Source organism: Myodes glareolus, chromosome 13 (assembly GCF_982192425.1).
Source record: "Myodes glareolus chromosome 13, mMyoGla1.1, whole genome shotgun sequence".
NCBI lineage: Eukaryota > Metazoa > Chordata > Mammalia > Rodentia > Cricetidae > Myodes > Myodes glareolus.
In genome coordinates, this window is record NC_142038.1 from 12359273 (window position 1) to 12380210 (window position 20938).

General features: G+C 38.8%; 1 protein-coding gene across 3 annotated transcripts in view; it reads right to left on the reverse strand.

The window, feature by feature from the left end:
• Smad2 (SMAD family member 2) overlaps window positions 1-20938 on the reverse strand; it is a 67195-nt gene that overhangs the window by 21450 nt on the left and 24807 nt on the right. For 2 of the 3 annotated variants that reach the window (XM_085676409.2, XM_085676411.2), the window contains exons 3-5: window positions 3375-3464; window positions 2216-2409; window positions 1346-1480 (exon numbers count right to left, since the gene is read on the reverse strand). In XM_085676409.2, the coding sequence (XP_085532535.1) occupies window positions 1346-1480; window positions 2216-2409; window positions 3375-3464 (419 nt within the window). The remainder of the gene's footprint in view (window positions 1-1345; window positions 1481-2215; window positions 2410-3374; window positions 3465-20938) is intronic. The other variant, XM_085676412.2, reaches the window with a different exon arrangement.

The following is a 20938-nucleotide window of genomic DNA, read 5'->3' on the forward strand; positions in this document are numbered from 1 at the left end:
GATACACACAAATTTTAATTTGTTTGCATTATGAAGTAACAACAGCTGCCACGCAAAAGACTTAAATGCTGCACTTCGGGTCACACACACATTCCCACTCCACTTCTAGCCAGTGATAAAAGATACTCAATTCTCCCAAAAAGGAAATGTTTCAGTTTACGATTCTCCTCCCTCACCTTACTCCTCTTCCTTACTAATGTCACAAAAAGTTTCTATATACTAGCACCTGAGGGCTAAAAGCAGGTTGGCATAGTATAGAGAAGCTCTTAAAATGTAGTCTTTTGAAATAAATCAATACTTAAATGAGCTACTAAAACCAATAAAACTCATTTTTCCCTAATAATTTAAAAATTATCTTCAATGGACAAATATCATTTTTTATAATGTAATATGCCAAATAAAATAAAAGTCTTTGATTCCCTGCATATTTCTATTGCATAAAATAAAAGCTGGAATGGGATTAAAAAATCAGAAAAAGATGAGGGAATGGAAGAGGCAGGCAGGCAGGTACTAAAAGACATTAAAATTTCAGAACACAAATAGTTCCTGATCAGTTTCTGCAAACAAAGAATAAGTATCTTTATTTTTTTCTAGGAAACAATAAAAACTATAGGAGTTGGTACTGAATTGTGAAATATTACTGGGTCACATAAAACAAGAGATAAGAGCAGAATCTGAGCTCAGCAGGTACAGTGACTGCCACACAGGCCTGGCAACCTGATCAATGCCCGGCATTCAAGCAAAGGTGGAAAGGGACAACTGAATCCACAGTTGTCCCCCTCCTTTCACCCCACAGACTCCACAGTTTACCAAAGAATTTGAGAACCACGCAGCTGTATTCACTCATTTTTTTTCTCAGCAGAATTGCCTAAGACCCAGGAGAAACATAATCAAGAGCTTTATTTTCCTCAATGCGTTGCTATCTATAAAACTAAAATATTGCACGTACTAAGTGTTTATTCGCCATAAGCACCAGCAAATTCCCCATGGGAAATGACTGCTTAGAGATGCATGGTTATGTCTGTTCCAGGACATAGTATGATCACGCTCTGGACTCCGCTCTACTTCAGCAGCTATGACAAACTTACTAGGATCTTTTTCCTACTTCTCAAGAGTATTTTGTTTAAAGTCACTGGAAAGAAAAGGAAATTAAAAGTAAACCTCTTATCAAGATAAACTGTTTAATGTGTTGGGAGCAGACCCTGCACAAAACCATCCCCACAAATCAGACTGCTCAATACAGAGCCAAGAACATTTTGAAAATTAAACCACATTACTAACACTTGGCATTTGTTACAAGATTGCTATTTACCTACGTTTTAAGAGATTTTCAAGGCAAAAATACCTGGGATGTAATTACTCTGTGGCTCAATTCCTGCTGGGAAATTAGTGTTTTCTGGAATGGAGTGGGTATAATCATCCAGAGGCGGCAGTTCTGTTAGGATCTCTGTGTGCCGAGGCACTAATACTGGAGGCAAAACTGCAGGAGTTAAAGAAATCAGAGTTAGTAGCAAGTGTGCGAAAGGAGAGGGGTCTTTCTTTACTCAAGGTTCTCACAAGACAGAAGGCAACAGCTTCATTTTTCAAAGTCTTGGTACACCTGTCTGGTATTATGACACTAAGAACCTGACAAATCTCATCATGGAGCTGACTTATGTAATTCACCATTTAAGTTCCCAAACTAAGGTTTATTTTTTACTTTAGGGAACAATCTGACCCTGTCAATACTATATTAACATAAGAACTTATAAAATTCCACTAGAAATGGTGAATGAAAAGTCATCACTAAAGTCAGATGTAAAAATTTTTCTAAGAATATAGGATTATTTTTAGCTCGCTAATCCAAAGTCCTACATAAACTTCATTCAATTACTTCTCTAAAAATGCTATCACTCTGAAAGCAGTCAGAGTGGAACGTTGAAGGTAGGTACCAGAGACACATGGACAACTTTTAGCAGACAGCAAGTCTGTGAAATTTCCTGGATACACACCTGCCTGTCCAACAGAGTACGTTCCCAGGAAGAGGACATGCCCCTTTCTCCATGAAGTTTAAAAAATAAGAAAGCATTTAAAACTTCCACCAAATAATATACTCAAGAGAATTTATTACAACTTTACATTAAAATTTCCCGGAGGCACAAGGAATATTAGCCTTCAGTCAGCCTTTTAATTTAAAGCCAGGAAAACAAAACCAAAAACCACCTAGTTTTCCTACCTGGTGTCTCAACTCTCTGGTAGTGGTAAGGATTTACGCACACTTCATCTTTTTTCAGATTAAAAGCATATTCGCAGTTTTCAATTGCCTTGAGCTCATGATGACTGTGAAGGTCCGGCCAGCGCCATAACCGGCAATATATAACATGTGGCAACCCTTTCCGATGCGAAACCTGAAGACGGCCATCAAGAGACCTATTCGGAAGCAAGGGGAAAGAGGAAGGCATTTTTAGAAGGAGAGACTAGATTCATCAAAGGGGATGAATTAATACACTAAGAGCACAATGAAGGAAACCACGACCATTGAGTTAGCTTTAGTGATATTCAGGAAGAACAGTGCACTCCGGCTTGGATCTGATCAAGCAAGCAGCGGCACTCGCACCTGTCTCCTATCAGTGTGCGTATAACAATTCACATGCCAACAGAAGGCTAGCCTCGTGGGCAGGTGGTCTACAAAATGTTATGTGGTTATACTTGAAAATTTCATGTCTATTTTTAATAAGCTAATTCCTCAAAGGCATTAATTCTGAAGCAACTGGTTGTCAAAAAAAGGAAGTAGTATGAAAATGGCAGTAAATACCAACAATGATGTGACAGTAACTTACTGGGACTAACGTTGTTATTCAAGTGTGACTTTTGATATCTGAGGCTTATTTATGAAGCTCACACAGAAATGCGGATGGTTATGAACGTGAGATGAAATGGACAAATACCAATGGGCTTACAAGAGAATGAAGTGATTAAAAAAAAGATGACAGAAAAACACGTTAGTCTACTGTTAATTGTGATGTAAGCGCTCATCAGATACTAGTATAACAATGAGACTAACAAGAAATTTAGAAAAAACTAGAATCTACTTAAAAATTAGGCCAATAACAAATCTGTGTAATCTTAGACTACAGTGAGTATAGAACTATAAAAAGGACTTATTTATGGGACACAATCATTTAAAGATTCAAAACTAAAATTGCATTGACCAAAACATCAGTTGAAACATTTAATATATTTTTAATACTGGCAAGCAGATAATTTACATGCTATGCCTTCTTCACAATAAGTTAACATCCTAGGCAAAAGTTACACTACGCAACCCCGTCGAGATCTTCCAAAGCACACCCTCCCACCAGGTCTCTAGGGTTCAGAGAGGGCAGAATATTCACCTGGTTTGTTCAGAGAAGCTGTAAAGGCCTGTTGTATCCCACTGATCTACCGTATTTGGTGTACTCAGTCCCCAAATTTCAGAGCAAGTGCTGTGCATAAATTGAAAAACAAAAAGTTGATGTGAACATGGAAGCATGGTTATTCAAAGTACCATGATGCAAAGCATGGAGAATGTACAGAACACTTCCTTCACCCAGAAGATATACATGGCTTCACCCACCATGGGTCACAGTTGGCCACTATATTTTCTATATGAAGGAAGCCAATAAATGGAACATGTGACTCCAGATAAGTTATGATTATGTTTTATATGAGAACACCAATGCTCACTAACCTAATGCAGTCATACCTATAACATCCTTTCCAACTTCCTCTACTTAAAGACTTCATTCTATGCCATCAACCCCACTAACAAGCCTTCAGTTCATTATTCAGTTTAAAAAAACAGCAACAACAACAAGCTCACTTCAATTAAAAATAGCTGTCAATTGGTGCTTTTAATATAGAAACAGTCCCACTGAAAATAAATACTTATCATTTGAGTGTGGTAGCACACACCTGCATTCCCAGCACTTGGAGGATAGAGGTAGGAGGAAGAGGAATTCAATGCTTGTCTAGGCTACCCAGGAAATTCAAGGCCAGCCTGGTCTATGAGATCCTGTCTCAAAAACAAATAAGTAAAATAAACCAACCAGACATACCCAGGATTAAAATGTCCCAGTTATCCATTTGTACTACTTAAAGGAGTTCAGCTTCACTGAAAGCTGCAATTGTTTCCTTGCCATCATCTATAAAGGGCACCGTAGATACACTGAAGTCAATACAACACATCTTAAAGTTCCTTTTTGTATCTTTCCAGAGTATAGGCAAGTCAGAGTCACTATTACTACTTCATCTCAGAGTAGCTACTGGCCTGTGGGCAAAGGGAAGAACTGAAATGGAACTTTCAGAATGGAGTTTTGGTGGCCTTATCTTTCAGCTATGAAGCTATACTCTTTAGTCAAATATATTTTTTTGCAATTCAATTCCACTTCACACATACTACCAAAATCAACAAAATTTGAGAAAGAGGGAACATTTCTAATAACCTTTAAGAATAAATGAGTGATTAAGCCTCACATTTTCTCACCATTAGTTAGACAACTGGATCAGCGAAGGGCAGTGGGAAAGCACAGGCTCTCCTGAGGCTAGGGACAATCTGAGGAGTGGGTCTCTACTTTCCTATGTTGCAACCCTTCAATACAGTTCCTCCTTGCAGTGACCTCCCCCAATCATAAAATTATTTTGTTGCTATATTGTAACTGGAATTTTGCTACTGTTATGAATCATAATGTAAATATCTGTGTTTTCTGATGGTCTGAGATCTTTTGACCCCCCCAAGGGGTCATGACCCACAGGTTGAGAACCATTAATCTAGACTGACCCAGGGCCCCTTAAAACAGCTATTTGGTTGCAGGACACCCCTGATTTAAAGTGCAAAGTAACTGGAATTGAATAGTTGCTGGGAAAGGGGAGAAAGAAAGGGACAGAGGGACAGAAAGGAAAGGGGGAAATACTTAGAAATTTTTCTGTATTGCCTTGATATGTTTTAGACAATCTCACTTTTTAACAGTACAAACATCACCATACTACGAATGAGGAAAAAAAAAGTCAAGAAATGAAAGAATAATATAGATCTTCCTCTTGTAATTTTGAACTGAAATGAATAGTATACAGCTGATTAAAGGAAAATAACGGCATAACTAGAGACTATTCTGTTATCGTATTAGAAGAACATTTCACTCAGGTTCCTCTGAGAACAACAGGACCACCATAATCTAGGCACAAAGCACTTAAACTGTGTTCTACTGGGCCTGAAATAAAGCAAATAAACAGCAACGGGTAAGAACATGAATGGACAGATGCAGACTGATGCAGACCTTGGCGTACCTCAGCCTGACCCGGGTCACGCCCCCATGGGGATCTCATCCCTCACCTGCTCCGTTCCCTCAAACTGAAAATCTTATTTAAAAACATCAATTCTGGCTAGCAAAATGCTTGCTTGTTTCTTTCATATGTAGTTCAAGCTGGCTTGAAACACACAAACCTGCTTCAGCCTCCCAAGGGCTGGGATTATGGTTGTACATCACCACACCCAGCCAAACACTCTAAAGCGTATCCACTGTGTAACGTACAAAGCAACTAGAGTATGTGTAGTTATTAAAGACACAACTTTAACATAACTAAACACAAAGGAACATAAAGAGAAATTCATAGGTTTTATGATCCAGACAAGATTCTCCAAGCATAACACAATAAGTAAGAGCCACTGGAAGGCTGAGGAGAGACTGATCCTACATCAGGTCAAAAGCACACAGACACAGCGTACTAGCGCAGAGCAGACTCCACTTCCAGCAAAGGTCAGGAGCTTCAATTAGGTAATTTTCCTCAAACCAGTTTTAACCAACCAAATATAAAAAGCATTTAAAAACAAAGTACAAAAACCAGAAGCATGCAAACTGAAACCCAAGTTGTTGTGGGTTAGGGATGCTGCATTAGATGAGAGCTGCATTCCCAAGACTTTGTACTTAAGGGCAAACCCCAGTCTCAGTAATTCAGGATAACTAGAACTCACACATAAAACTGCAGCTTAACACAAGGAAATAAAGGAGCCACTGGGGAGGAATCTTCAAACTGTGACCTGTGCACGAATGCTTGACTGACACACATGGACAAATCTACAGGGGTTGAGGAAACCGGTAATGGAAAAGCGCAAAGAACTGATAATGCAGCGGTTGCCAACAGTAGAAGAAAGTCTAGATTTTGAAGCTACTAAATACACGCTAAAACAAAACCCAGCTCTTCAGAGGGTAGGACAATGCTATTTCACAGAACTAGCACACAACTAACAGTCACACAAACAGAAACAGATCGATGTGAGCTTTAGAGTAATTACTACAAATATGTTCATGAAATTAATGAACAGATCGGGAAATATCAAAAAATGTAAACTACAGAAATGAATCAAACAAATGCTAAAACTGAAAATTACCAACTCTGAAATAAAGAACCCAGTGGTCAAAAAATAAATTAATGAAATGTATACATTACTACAAATTACCTAACCAAGAATAGTAAAATAAAAAACTCAAAAAAAGAAGTCTTAACAATGTGTACAAATACATTAACAAGAGTAGACACAAATTGAAATAAATTAAAGTCTAGAGGGAAAATGGTTGAAACATTTCCAAGTCTTAAAATATTTTCAACTTAAAAAACAAAACAAACAAACCACCTGAACTTAAAACACCCAAGAGGTCTAGTGAACACCAAGTAATTTAAACTAACTACCCAACAAGTTATGGCGGGCCACACTATCTTTTCTTAGAACCCTTCTGGTACAAATCCTTTTCAACTTTCTAAACTCCTCTCAAAGACCCTCAGGGTAGGAATTCCTCTGAGGGTTCAAACCCCTACTCCAGAAGAAGCCACCTGAGTAGGTGTCAAGTTAGCACTTAGAGGAATCTCTCACATCCAGTGGCCCTTCTACCCTCTCTATCCCCACATCTTTAGCTTTGCCTGCATCCTTGCTTTTTTCCTTTAATGCTCAGTCATCTCTATAGAAGTCAAACTGAAGTCACATCTTCCCTCCCTGTAGAAACTATAAAATAACACCCATTCTTGCTGTCTTTAAAATCTTGTCTATTCTGGCAGCAGCCAGAGTAGAACAATCCATTACAGAGGCAGAAAAGCAAAGTATGAAGAAACAATGAAAGTTGGGAGACAATGGAACATCTTTACAGAGCTGAGAAAAAAGAACTCCTAACCCATTAGTTCACAAACAAGCAAAGTGGCCTTTGCAAAAGAAATCAAGACACAAATATATACTGTGGAACAGAAACTTAATCAACTTGCTTCTAACAGTCTCTGCAGAAGATAAATACTAAAGAAAATTTCAGGATAAAGAAAAATTACAACAAAAGAAAACCTTAAATCACGAAAAAAATTAAAAGAGCTGAAAATGTTAATAGTTAAAGATAAAAGATGGTATTATTTTCTCACAATGTCTAAGGAATGGAGGGGATCAAGAGAACTTTGCAACTGAAAGAACACACAGATGTAAGTTTTAGACCAGAGTAAACAGTAGAGAAACAGAAAAGGAAAAAGCAACTGCATTACAAAGCTAAAGAAAGATGTTTATTATAGTCTATAAAGCAACCAGAATTAAGACAACTTATACCTAAAGGAATACAGAAAATTAAATGAAATAAGAAAAAATAACCCCAAAGAGGCCTGACAGAAGAAAACCCAAAGAGCCACAAATAGTAACAGAAAACAAAGCTCAAATGAGATTTAAATCTAGTCATAGCAACAGTAACTTAACATCAATACACCATCTCCAATGAAAGGTAGAGTTGTCCCATGAAAACAAAGCATCCACACAAAAATGACTTTAAATACTTTAAATAGAGAACAGTTACAATAAAAAGCCACCTACAGAGGCATAATGTTTAATAAAGGAGTGGTGGAGTAAAATCAGAAACAGTGCAGGCAGTTTAGGGGAAAGGACCCGATACCTGCCCTAAGTAGGGAAGCTGGAAATAACTTGTCCTGGCTTAAATTCAGAAACGCTCTATTTGGGGATCCTGGTCCCTGGTCTGGTTTCTAGTGATTTAGGGCCTCAACTCTTGAAGAGGAATGTTAATAAGGGTTAATGGCTTTGGGGATATTGAGGATGAGACATCCTCTTCCAACCGGCCATTTCCCTGTAACACTAAAAAGGCAAACATTGAAACTGCCTCTCCTTAACCTCCTGGACAAATCAAAAGAATACATGTAACCCTGGGCAGTACCATGTCATTCCGATCTACTTCAAATATTAGAACAGTAAATACTATTGCCTTTTCTCTTAAGAGTTAATCCAGTTAGGCATGTCAATCACCTGGCCAGAAGTCTGCTCGAAGAAAGCTGATTTATCTAAAGACATGATAAAGAGATGGGAGAAGGAGCTAGAGAGATAGTTCAATGGTTAAGAGCTTGACTTCAGTTTCTGGCGCACACATGGTGGCTTACAATCACTGCTAACTCAAGTTCCAGGGAATCAGACACCATCTTCTGAACTCTTTGGGCATATACACAATACACACACATACATGCAGGCAAAAGTCATACACATAAAATACAAATAAATAAATCTTTGGGGGATAGAATCATTCCTTTTTTGAAATAATATATTTGTCATCCCAAGAAACCCTCCATGCAGCCACTTGCAAAGCTCCCACCAAGTATTTCTGCCCAGGTACTTGCACTCTCTCCTAGGTTCCCCAGGAAAATGTGACTTCAGCTCTTTTCTTTCATATTCTGATCAAAGCCTGATCTTGTTTTCCTGTGATTCCTAGGGCTTTCACTTTCTCTGAGGCCCCTGCTTCTTCCACTTTCATGTGGTTGCTTTGCCAAAACCGATTGTTTTCTTTGGTTTTTAGGGAACAGCTTCTCTCTTCCTGACAATTGCCAGTTTTCCTGTCCTTCTCTGAAATTGTTACAAAATTGTCCTTGAGTTTCTTTCCAAGTATATCATCTTCCAGTCCTCTTACTGACAAGTCTTAGAATCCAGGAGGTAGCCCCAAATTCCCTAGTAACGATAAGATATAAAACTATTACCAAAGATAAAAACACAAAACACTAACGACCCTGAAAGTATCTAAAGTTGGTTTCAAGATAAATGTGGGTTGGGGATACAGATCAGAGACAGGGTGTTGGTCTAACCTGTGGGAGGCCACAGTTCTACTCCTAGTAGGTACCATAGGAAGAAAAGGGGGTAACAAAATAAAAGAAGCAAAACCCAACAAAATAAGAAACCAACACCAGAACAATCTCAGTAATTCTTTAAATAGATAGGACACAGAGACACAGATAGACAGACAAGACACACACCCCAACCATCTGTAAATCACAGAAGATCTGTACATCGTTAACAAATTCTCAGGTATACATAAAGTATTAAAAAAAAAAACACCATATGCTGGGGCCATAAAAAAATCAATAAATTTTAGAATAAACAATATGGGACTAAATAACCTCTAAGTGAAAGAAGAAATAACAAAATACACTTTACAATATTTTAAATGATAATGATGCCACAATATGAGAATGTTTGGGGTGGTGGGTGGACAGCTAAGAGAAGCTATAAAGACACATTTACATCGGAAAACACATTCAGATAAGCTATTTTGAATCGGAATTGGTGGTGCAGGCCTGTATAACACCAGTTACTTACGAGGCTGAGGCAGGAGGCTCCCAATTAAATGCCTGCCTTGGCAATTTTGTGAGAAGTAAAAGGCATCTAGGGACACAGATTAGTGGCAGAAGTGCTGGCCTTGAGGGAGGGAGGGAGGCTGGCCTAGGTTCAATCCAAAATATTAAAACAGGAAGGTCCTGGGTTCAATTTCTACTCATATTAAAAACAATCAAATTGCTGTTTAAAATTTTTATAGAAAATTATGTGTGACTAATCAGCATTGCACTGGAGGCTCTACTTAGCACAACAAAGAAAAATTAAAAATGAAAACTACAGAAAAAGGTAGAAATATTAACTGTTTTCTTGGGACTACTGCCTTAACTTTATATAGAAATCCTAGGATGACTCTGACGAACCTTTACAATACACTGGTGAACTGAGCAATGTTGTAAGATATACAAGCAAATGATAAAATCTACTGTATTCCCATTATTTCAGTAACAAATCTAAAATGTAAAATATTTAAAAAAAGATTCATCAAGATACAGAAAGCTTAAGTAACAACTAAAAGATATTGAGATATTTAAAACACCTGTAAATATACACTGTATTCATAGGTGGAATGATCCCATATTGAGATGTTTCATTCTTTTTAACATGGTCTGTATCTTTCTAATCTATTAGAGCCATTATTTTTGTACAATCTTTTGTGACACTGCAGTTAATGAAGCCAATTCAAAGTGTATGAAAATGCAAAGAACTCAAACGTGAGGTTTGTCTGCTATGCTATGTGTCTGTCTGTGTGTTTTTAGGGCCCCCACACGCTAAGATACTTGACTAGTGAACTAGGGAAGTACTCTATCACACAGCCATACCCCTCACCAGTGTAACGGATTCTAAATATACTGATGAATCTCAGAAATACTCTGCTGATGGAAAGAAGCTCAACATTTAAGGCTAGATACTGAATTGATTCCATTTACATGAATACACTGAACTGACAAAGTCAATTCAAACCAACATTGCTTAGCGACAGAACCATTGGGAAAGAACTGTCCAGGTAACTTAACAGGTCCTATATGACACACTGGTGCCTTCATTGATCAAACCTAATTTGTCTGAACATCCAATCAACAAATGCCTTCATATACAAAAATTTTATGAGGTTAACAAAGTTAAGAGTCAGAAATAGTAGCCCAAGCCTACAATTTCAGCATCTGAGAGACTGAGACAGGATCTAGATCCAGTTCAAGCCAGGCTCACATACCAAATCCTCCCTACACACAAATTTTTCTTCATCTAAAATAACAATAAGCTCACATTTGAAGCTCAATTTAAACTCTAACATATAATTTGTAAGTTGTATCCTAGATTAGTTATTTTATAAACTAACATTTTGTACTTCATTTCAAATACCCATGAACACGTTTGTGATAATATACTTTTTACATGAAATACATGTATATTTGTGCATATACATTCTATTGAACAATAAAAAGAAGCAGTAAGAACTCAGTTCAAGAAAGCACTCACTTGGTCCTGGGCCTCCAGTACAAATTTGCTTTACCAGCACAAAAATTGATTACAGGTTTCAGGCTACCGTGGATTACAATTACATTTGAGTTTGAGGCCTGCCTGGGCTACATAGCAAATTCAAAGAGAAAGCGAGCCTGAGTTACACAGGGAGGGCCTATAGCTCATATGTAACCAATACTACAGAAGGAAAGGAAAAGAAGCACCAACCATGAGTGCTTATCCCTTGTATCCAGCACTCGGGAAATAGAGGCAGGTGGATCTCTGAGTTCAAGGTTGAGGGGCACTTGGAAATTTGGAAATGGGGGGGGGAAGAAAAAGAAAAAAAAAAGCACTAACTTTGGGCAAAAAAAGACATACTCCCCAAACCCAACAAATCTTTAAACTAGATTTTCTATTCATACTATCTGTATGACTTACAACTATAACTAAACAATCACTGTTTGAGCAATTTGTTTTTTTACAACGTTCTTTGTCTAAAGAGAATGTCTCCTCTGCAAATCAAAGTGGGTAAGAATATAGGATACCCCATGAAAAAAAATGAAAGCAGGTTGAAAACTGAACAAAATAAATCGGTCAATAAATTAGAGAAGGGCCTCAACAAAACAAGCTTCCCTCGAGACTCTAGCTCTTGATGAGTAATATACTCAATATGGATTTGTAGGGAAGAAATCTGTAACTAAAAAGCCATAATTACTTTTGCTGATGACTAATTGGTTCTTTCATCTTTAAGTATTTCCAAGTTTGTATTTTAGATAAACTGAGGAGTCAACAATGATCATAATAACAAAGGGAACAAAGTAGAAACAACTGACTACTCTGCCACCACCCTACACAAATGGACAAGACATCTACCTCTAGAGAGTGCGTGTGCATGAAGACAGCCTTGGGAGCTGGGCTCCAGGAGCTACGCACCTGTATGAAACCTACTGATAACAAGGACACCCAGATGTCTGTCATCTCTACATGTTTTTTTTGTTTTGTTTTGTTTTGTTTGCAACAGGGCATCTCAGACACTACTTGATTTGGTCCAAGAACTTCTAGAAATTCTGCTCCTCCACCTCCCAACAGGGACACACTGGGACGGCACACTGCACTGCTGCTACACTGGTGTTTATGTGGGCTCTGGGATTTGAACTCAGGTTGTAAGGCTTGAGTAGCCAGGTGCTTTTACCCACTCGCCATCTCCCCAGGCACATCCACTGTATTTTTATGACAGTTTCTCGCTGGCCTGGAACTCACCTAGTTGGGTAGGCTGGTGATCAGTGAGTCTCTGTTCACCCCACTAGGTACTGGGATGGCACTCAAATCCTTGAGCTTGCCTGTGCCCTCTTCCCAGTCCTCTCCATGGGCTTTCCTTGTTCCTTCTATCATACCAAGAAAGGAGCTTTGGAACTCTTTAATATATTCGCAAAGGAGACAGGTGAACACAATGAGTGAGTTCTCACTGACGAAAAAGAAATATATTCCATTAAAATATAAAATTCTACTTTCTAACTCAAACTACAATATAGACCAGGCACAAGTTCTAGGAGCCAGGGCAGCCAGGGCTTGGCCCAGCACAGCACTGAGGGACTTTTAACTCTAAATTCTGAGATTTGGCTTTAAGGATTTCTAGGGGAGTGGAGGACATAGCTTAGCTGGTAGATCACCTGTCTACTATGTAAAAAGTCCTAGGTTCAATTCCCAGCACTGCAAAAACTGAGTGTGTGGTGGCACGTGTCTACAATTCCACACTTGGAAGGTGGAGAAGGAGGATCAGGAATTCAGAGTCCTATTCTCTCAACACGGTAAGTACAAGGCCACTTGCATCACAAAAAACCCTATTTCTTAAAAGGTCTCTTGAAATTCTTATAGCCTGTCCTCAATCTTGATTCTTCCTTCAATCTGTCAGGTGCAGATTATTTCCCTTTATAGCCTCGTGGGGCTCTCCTGTGTAGTTCATTCTTTACTGGGATTCTGGTCTCCATTTTCAGAGCTGTGTGTGTCCAGTGTACCTTGTGGTACTTTAGGTCAGACGTAGTGGGTTCTGCACGTTGTGTGAAAAAAAGCAGAATCTACCATATCATTCATTTTCTCTTCTTCTCACTGGCAAAGTGATCTAAAATTTGTTTCTTGTGTCTCTATCACCTTACGCTACTTCAGCTCATGCAGCTTGCCATGTGACACAGTGTCAGTCTAACAGGAAGACAGACCTGATCATGCTAGATAAAATCTGATTCTTCTTCCTTCCTTTCTTTGATTTCTCTTGGCAAAGCTTTGAAATGTCATGGAAAGATCGTAGGTCTTATATCCTTTAGGCAGACTGTATTCCTATGTATTTTAAGTATGGAGTCGTTTTCTTACTATCACACTTCCATTTATTTGAGATATTATTTGTGTAATATTACCGGCTTAGATAGACAATGCATTTGTGAAGGACAGCCTTGCCTTGCTGAATTTATTCATTTGCTTTTGTCTGCACAGAAAGAAAGGTGATCCACTCCTTTACCTTTGTTTTCTAGACTTTCCATTAACTCAATGAACTGATAGTTCCTCCACTGAAATAATGAACCAAACCACAGGAATAAATGCTTTTGTCTAGTTGTTGATCTTAAAGTCTTCTGTAATTAAATGTATGCCATCTCTTTTCTTAAATGTCCTTAATCAGGTAAGAAACTCCAATCTGCTGGGCATATAAATGGACTATGAGTTTTGCTAAGATGTGTTTGATCTTAACCTTCAGGTTTCTCTGCTGTTAACTCAGTGAATTACAATAATTAAATATTAGAAGTTACATACCTATATCACAGTTAGCATAATATACATTATACTCAATTATGAAGTAATTTCCTTTTATTGCACATCACTTGAGTACATGCCAACAATTTTTATCTATGTTTCTAATAAATACTAACCTCTTATCTTTTAGAGACATCCTTGTCAAGTCATGGTCAATGCCTGTGCCCTTCTTTGGTTTGGCACAGCCCTTCTTAGATACAGACAGACCCAAAGGGGAAACTTAGATACAGACGGACCCAAAGGGGAAATGCTCCCGATATCTTTTATGCCTACCTATAAGTGTTGTCATAATGCAACTTGAGATATTCCTACATGTTCCCTGTCTTGAAAATTACCACAGACATACAACATCCTTGGCCATTGAAACAACTTAGTATCAAGTCTAAAAATGGTTTGTGGGACTATCTCAAGTCACTTGAAAATTATGAACTTTTTACTTAAAAAATACAGCCAATGCTGAAAAGAGTACAGACTTTAATAATACAGCATATGGGTTTTCTAATTTTATTTTCACATATAATCTTTAACAATTCAAAAAATAGTACCGCAAATGGAGAAAAATCCTAATAAAAACACATCACTTTAGTCTTTCAAATTAGATGCAGAAAAACCTGGAATATACACCAGACGAAAGACAGGGATGACTAATAAAAAATGGAATCTTGTAAAAGTGAAGGCATAGATTTCTGCAATTCTTTAATTTGGTTGTAAAGAAATGCTTTTAAAGGGCCTAAAAGATGGATCAGTGGGTAAAGCAGCTTGCAGCCAACCCAGATGACCTGAGTTCAAACTCTGGGACCCACATACTTATATAAGTTGTTTTCTGACTTCTACATACCTACTCCTCTACAAATAAATGATTTTTTAAATGCCTTTATAATGTAACAACAAATATTCAAAATTTAGCATACCACCCAAATGGAAACCAACTCCCACTTATAAAGCAAGGGCTTTCACATGCCGAGATTAACTGTTCAGGGAATGTTGCAGACTGCCCTCTATCCCTAAGATGCACCTGTCGGAAGCCACCATACACAAACAACAGGGAAAATCTTTTCATTTATTTGTGACAATGTCTCACTATGTGGCTGGCCCAGACTCACTATCACTATGTAAACCAGGTTGGTTCCAATTCACAGAGATTCACCTGCCTCTGCCTCTGGAGTGCTGGGATTAAAGACATAAAGCATGCCTGGCATGCGAAAACTAAGTTACTTTTTCATTATAAACTTTTGCTTAGTAGCTATCTTCCTCTACCTAAACGAAAAAAGTTTTCCATTAACACCCCTCCCCATCCCCAACCACCCTAGCAAACTTCGGAGAAACTATATCCTCTGAAATACAGGCAAGAGCCTAAAGGGTAGTTTTAAAAGGAAAAGGTCAAGATGATTGATGTTAGTGTCTCCAAACATGCTTCAGGTCTCATTTCAACATCTACTGATCAGTTATCCAGGAGTTTCCCAAAGCGCATTTCCTATAACATATCCGGTAACAACCCCAAAGCAGTGTTCTTGAGAACAAAGCCTACACCAAAGCTGAAACGCAGCTCAGCTGGTGAAGTGCTTGCCATTCCAGCATGACAGACTTGAGTTTAGACACAGCGCCTGGGAACAAGTTAGGCACAGCAGTAGATGCCCAGAATCCCAGTGCTGGAAAGGCAGAGAGGTCATCCTGCTACTCAATGACTGGCCAAGTCTTCCTGAATCAGCGAGCTCTACAATTCTGTGAGCTCTACCTCAGTGACACAGGAAGACATACATCCACTGTCACTTCTGTCCTCCACATACCTGAAAACACAAGTGTACATATGTATATACACGTACACACACATACATACATACAATGGCAGAATGATGGTAATAAAAGGAAATCCCAATTAAAAATGGTTACAATAAAATATTTTCTGAAAATAAAGTGTTAAATGCTTGTAATGTCCCTCCAACCCCGTGTTTGTCTTCATCCACCAACATGGAACTCAGTTCCAAAGGAAGACACACAACACATGGAATAGGCTGGCCTTGGTGAAAGCCCACCTCCCATTGACCAGTGCTACCATGTTAAACTGTATTCCCTAAAGCTATCACAAGGTTTCCTGTCATGTGTAGGCACTTATACATGGCAAATACTTTCTGTGGGCCGGGCCAATGGCTCAGTGCACAAAAGCAACTTGTTGCAAGAACATGAAAGCCTGAGTTGAAATTCTCAGAACCCAAAATTCAGACACAGTATGAACACCTCTAATTCCAGAGCTCCTAAGGGCAGGTGGGAGGCAAAGACAGTTCCCTGAAAACTGTGACCCAGCTAGCCCGATACACACAACAGGAAAACACGAAAACCTCATCTCACATAAGGTGGACAGCAAGAATGCCACCTGATGCTGCTCTCTAGCAGCCACATGAATGCGCATGTGTCATGTGCGCATGTGTATATCCACATACATATACATACACACACATGCACGATTAAAAAAACTTTCATGACTGAATATATTAGATATACAAAAGGGCTTTGAATATGTTATAACAGGAGACCCCTTGAAAAAACCCTAAAAACCATAACGTAGGCATCTGAAAACCATTAAGAGTCTCATAAGTGCCTTTCAAAGCATTTTATAGGATCCTTAACCACGATCCAAGCACTTTCCCAATTTATAAACAGAGCACATAAAAACTGTAATTGCACGCTAAGGCTGATAAAAAGTATCATTACTTATAACCTCAAAGTTCTACTCTTGAATTTATAGTCACTGATCTCATTGGTTTTACAAATAAACTATATATTTGAATTAACTAAATTTTACATAATACAAATTTTGTCTTAAAACTTTTTCTATGCAGGATAGGTAATACAACTAAATGTCTACAATTAATACACATCCTTCTGAAAAACATAAACGGAAAGAGAAGACGTGGAGTATGTGTTTGTTTCAAATAGACTCTACTCATGGCCAATGCTTGTATCTTACAACTCTCTCTGAGCAGAAACAGGACTGTGAGCATATTCACACACCACCACCTTTCCCTCACAAGGAAGCAGTAAAGTCGAAGCCACACCCACTTTGTTAGGATCCAGTCTCAGTACTGGGTAAGCTAACTCAAAACCAGCAATCAAAGAGTTTCCCCATTAGTGCTCCACCCAGAACCACACTTAATCTGCACAATGCATAAATGTGAGGGAGAATTAGCCTCTTCTGAAGTAAACACCCATGTTTAGGAATAAAAGAATACTACAGTTTGGGTTTCAAATAACTTCCAAGTATCCTCATTTACCCAGACATGTAAAAGCATATGAATATGACACCAGAAAAGAAGTTGACAATCTGAACAAATTCTTTTGATTACTCTGATGTTTAAAAGTTTAGAAGATGCAAAAGAAAAACCAAGCATCAATGACCACACTAGAAACTTACTGTCCTGAAGGGACACCAGCCTAACAAGCAATATGACCTTTACTGGGAGGGTAACTGGGTGAAAGAGAAGACCTGTGATACTTTTTCCAACAGTATATTCTAGGCTGACTTTCAACCACATACACATACTGCTTCCATGTTTCTAAGTAAACAGTTCTGGAGGCAGGACGTGTGTGCTATGTGTAAAAGAATTCTAAAACAATAAACTTGTCTTTTTATTTTAAATTGGGTTTTGTTTTCTTTTTCTTGAGATAGGGTCTTGCTGTGTATGTAACCCAGACTTTGTGGAATTCACCATCTCATCCACCTCTAAGCACTGAGACTGCAGGCCACCAGGTCCAGTTCAAAACTGTCTTTTAAGAGAAAAATTGACTTCAAAGAATACTATACATGGTACTAACTTCAGCAGCACATAAACTAAAACTGGAACAATACAGAGAAAAATACAAACATGAACAAGAGGTAGATTAAGGAGACAAGAATTAAACTGTCCTAAATCCTATTTAAACATTTAACTGTATTAACTCTAAGGGTAAAGCACTTTTACATATAACATCAGGAAGAGATAATAGAGCACTTCTTTCTCTTGTCCACCCATAAGTAACTACCACTAAAAACCTGGTATACCTCCTTTTAAAAAGTTACATATTAAACCTAACATTTTTAATACATGCTTTATCAAACTATAAATATACTTAGTTGCAGTTTCTCAGTACAAACGGTGAATCTAACAGAAAATTTTCTTGGTTCATCAAGATGATGCCTCGAAGTGTGTGTAGTATTAGATTTCCTGTCATGGCAGCATCCTGTAGTGCGTGATAAACTTGACCTTGTTCTGCAATTATCACCTGGGTTTTATCAAATAAACCAAGGAACTGTAGTTAGTATCTGCAACTCTGCAGTTGTTTACTCTGAGACCAGTAGAGCTTTCTGTTTCACCACCCTTGTTCAACTGTGGCAGAAAACAAGCTGGGTAAGTTTTCTTTGTTATCAGAGTTAAAGAAACTAAGAGGATTTCAATAAATTCTTTTCCTCGGTGAAAATCATTGCCAAGAATATGAGGAATCTTTGACTGTTCCTTTAGCTGTTTCCTTAGGATGAAAGACTAAAAAAGTTATTACATGACCTCTGTATTCCCACACATGCATAATGGCTATGGCTACTATGAAATTGCTATTTTAGGTCCTATAATAACTTGTTTTTAATTTTATAACTCCATTCCCATCAGAGGTTTTGATTTTGCTTTATTTTATTATAGCTAAAAATACTAAACGGTTTTTAGTTTCTTCCCTGACTCAATTCCCATTATGATTTTATGACTGAGTTTTCTCCCTTTCCCTGCTCTTAAAAACACAGAGACAGGAAGATTTCCTGCAGCTGAGTTGGTTGGCCCAGGCTGGTCCAGCTCCACATCAATGGCTCTGCGCCATCTGTTCTACTGCACAGCACAGTAAGAAAGCTGACTAGTGCTGCTACCCTTCCAGCTTCTAACTCTCTGCGGCAGCTGGAGGTGGGGGAATAGAAGAACAGAAAGTCAGAGATGTTCTCGGCAATTTTAATCCCACTCTGCATTAGTGGGGCAAAGGGCACAAAGGGAAAACTGCTTCAAGTCAACAAAACAAGTATTTTAGCTGTAAACACATGCTATATTGTAAGCCAGTATGTTCTCCACCAAGTGACCTTGTAATTTTAGGCTTGTAAAGTCTTAAGGTATTTATTTTATTAACAGCTTAGTTGCATTTGAAAGTGAATGAGGCTAAATACATTTTATATCACGTTTGAGATAGCTGTCTGAACTGGCCTTAGATTACCCACAACACTCATGAACTCACGTAGCCTAAATTACCTTTCCCACGCTCACCTCCCATATTTTACACTACATAACGGAGGTGACTGAATTTCAATTAAAACTTACTGTTTAAGGATATTTAATAGTTAAGCAATGACTAATAAGCCGGGCGGTCGTGGGAGACAGAGAAAAGTAAGAGTGAGGGATGTAGTCAGTGGTAGAGTACCCTAACGTGTAGGCCCTCTATCTATCTATTCAATCCTTAGCACCACTAGAAAAACAAAACTGTAAAGATAACAAAATTAAGCTGCCTTCTGGGTCTTGAATTTAAGACTTCAACAATTCCATCCTTCCGAGTCACATTCAAGTGCAGTCTGAAGTCCCTGCACAGCATGTTGTGGATTCCTGCTACCTTCAGGATCGGCTCCACCATCACTAGCCCCTCAGTTTATACTCTGAGGATATCTTCTCACTGGGAATGAGCAATCCTTCACCAGTCACTTGTCCCCAACTTCTACCACCTCCATTCCAGTGCTACTCCTGTTGAAACCAGTTTCTGTACTAATCTCCACTCTCCATCACAGAGACTCCTGGGACAGAGCTTCCCAGGGCTTCCTCTGGATGGAGGTCCCTGGGCATGTTTCTTTCCTAGTAAGTACTATCCCTGAAGAATTATATAAGTTTACCTCCTTCACCAACAAGCAAGCAATTCAACAGCAAATCCAGCACATATGAGCCAAGCAGTGAACACTTAAATTATTTACAAACTAAATGCTACCAACCTCAGAATGAAACCTTAACAAGCAAAACTTGACTTAATCTTAGCCGATTTGCTGTGAGTTCTGTGACATCCACTTCAAACACAGGGAAGTGCAGTCATTCTGAGATCCAGCAGAGCCGTGTCCGTCTTTCTGTTCGTCCGGCACTAGACTGTCACACACTACAGCTCATCTTCACATCCTCACCCGCCCACGCACGCCCACCTGCACCCGCCCACAGCACCACCACCTCTTCTCCCCTCAGCACTTGTCTGTTGGCCAGGATAACTCTGTAAGAGTCCCTATTTGCTCCTTATGTTATTTGGTCAAACTTTCAAACTTCCCCAACTCCCTAAAATGCTGAGTGTTTTTTTTTCTTCCTTTCTGCCTTGGAATCTTTACACTGGCCCTTTCCCCTGGCTACAAGACTGTCTCCCTGGCGACCAGCTCAAATCTGACCTCTGCAGCCAAAACATCTGTGCAACCTCTGCCTCACATGCTCTACATCCCACCCCTGCACTTGTCTTCTGAGTTCATTACTTTCTCAAATTATGTTCACTTATTCAACAGGTAAACTGACTTAGGAACTTTCTACCTGCTCATCACTACGCCCCCATTTGTCTAAAAATAATGCACACACCAAGCACCTCATCAGCATTTGTAAAAACAAAAGAACAAACCAAGAAAGGTAACTTAAGATACACATAAAACAAAGGAAAAATGGCTGTCTACAAAACAAAGCAGAAACAATCTACTCCATCTGACAAGTAGGAAGTTTGGTGTTCCTGGTGTTCCATCACCTACATCACTGGAAACAAGCACAGGCAGCCCTGGCCCACAGCACTGCCATCACTCAGAACATCTGTCTTCTGGACACACACATGCAGCTGTAATGTACACACAAACCACTGGAACATGCTTTCAAATGATCTGCCACAACCCTCCTAACTGTGGTACTTAGCTATAAAATGATTAAAATTCTACTCAAAATTCCAACCTTGTGAGAAACAGGTCCTTCCAGTGCTTAAGTCCGGTCTCTGAGACGCGGCCTCACCTACAGTCCCTGCTGGAGCGTG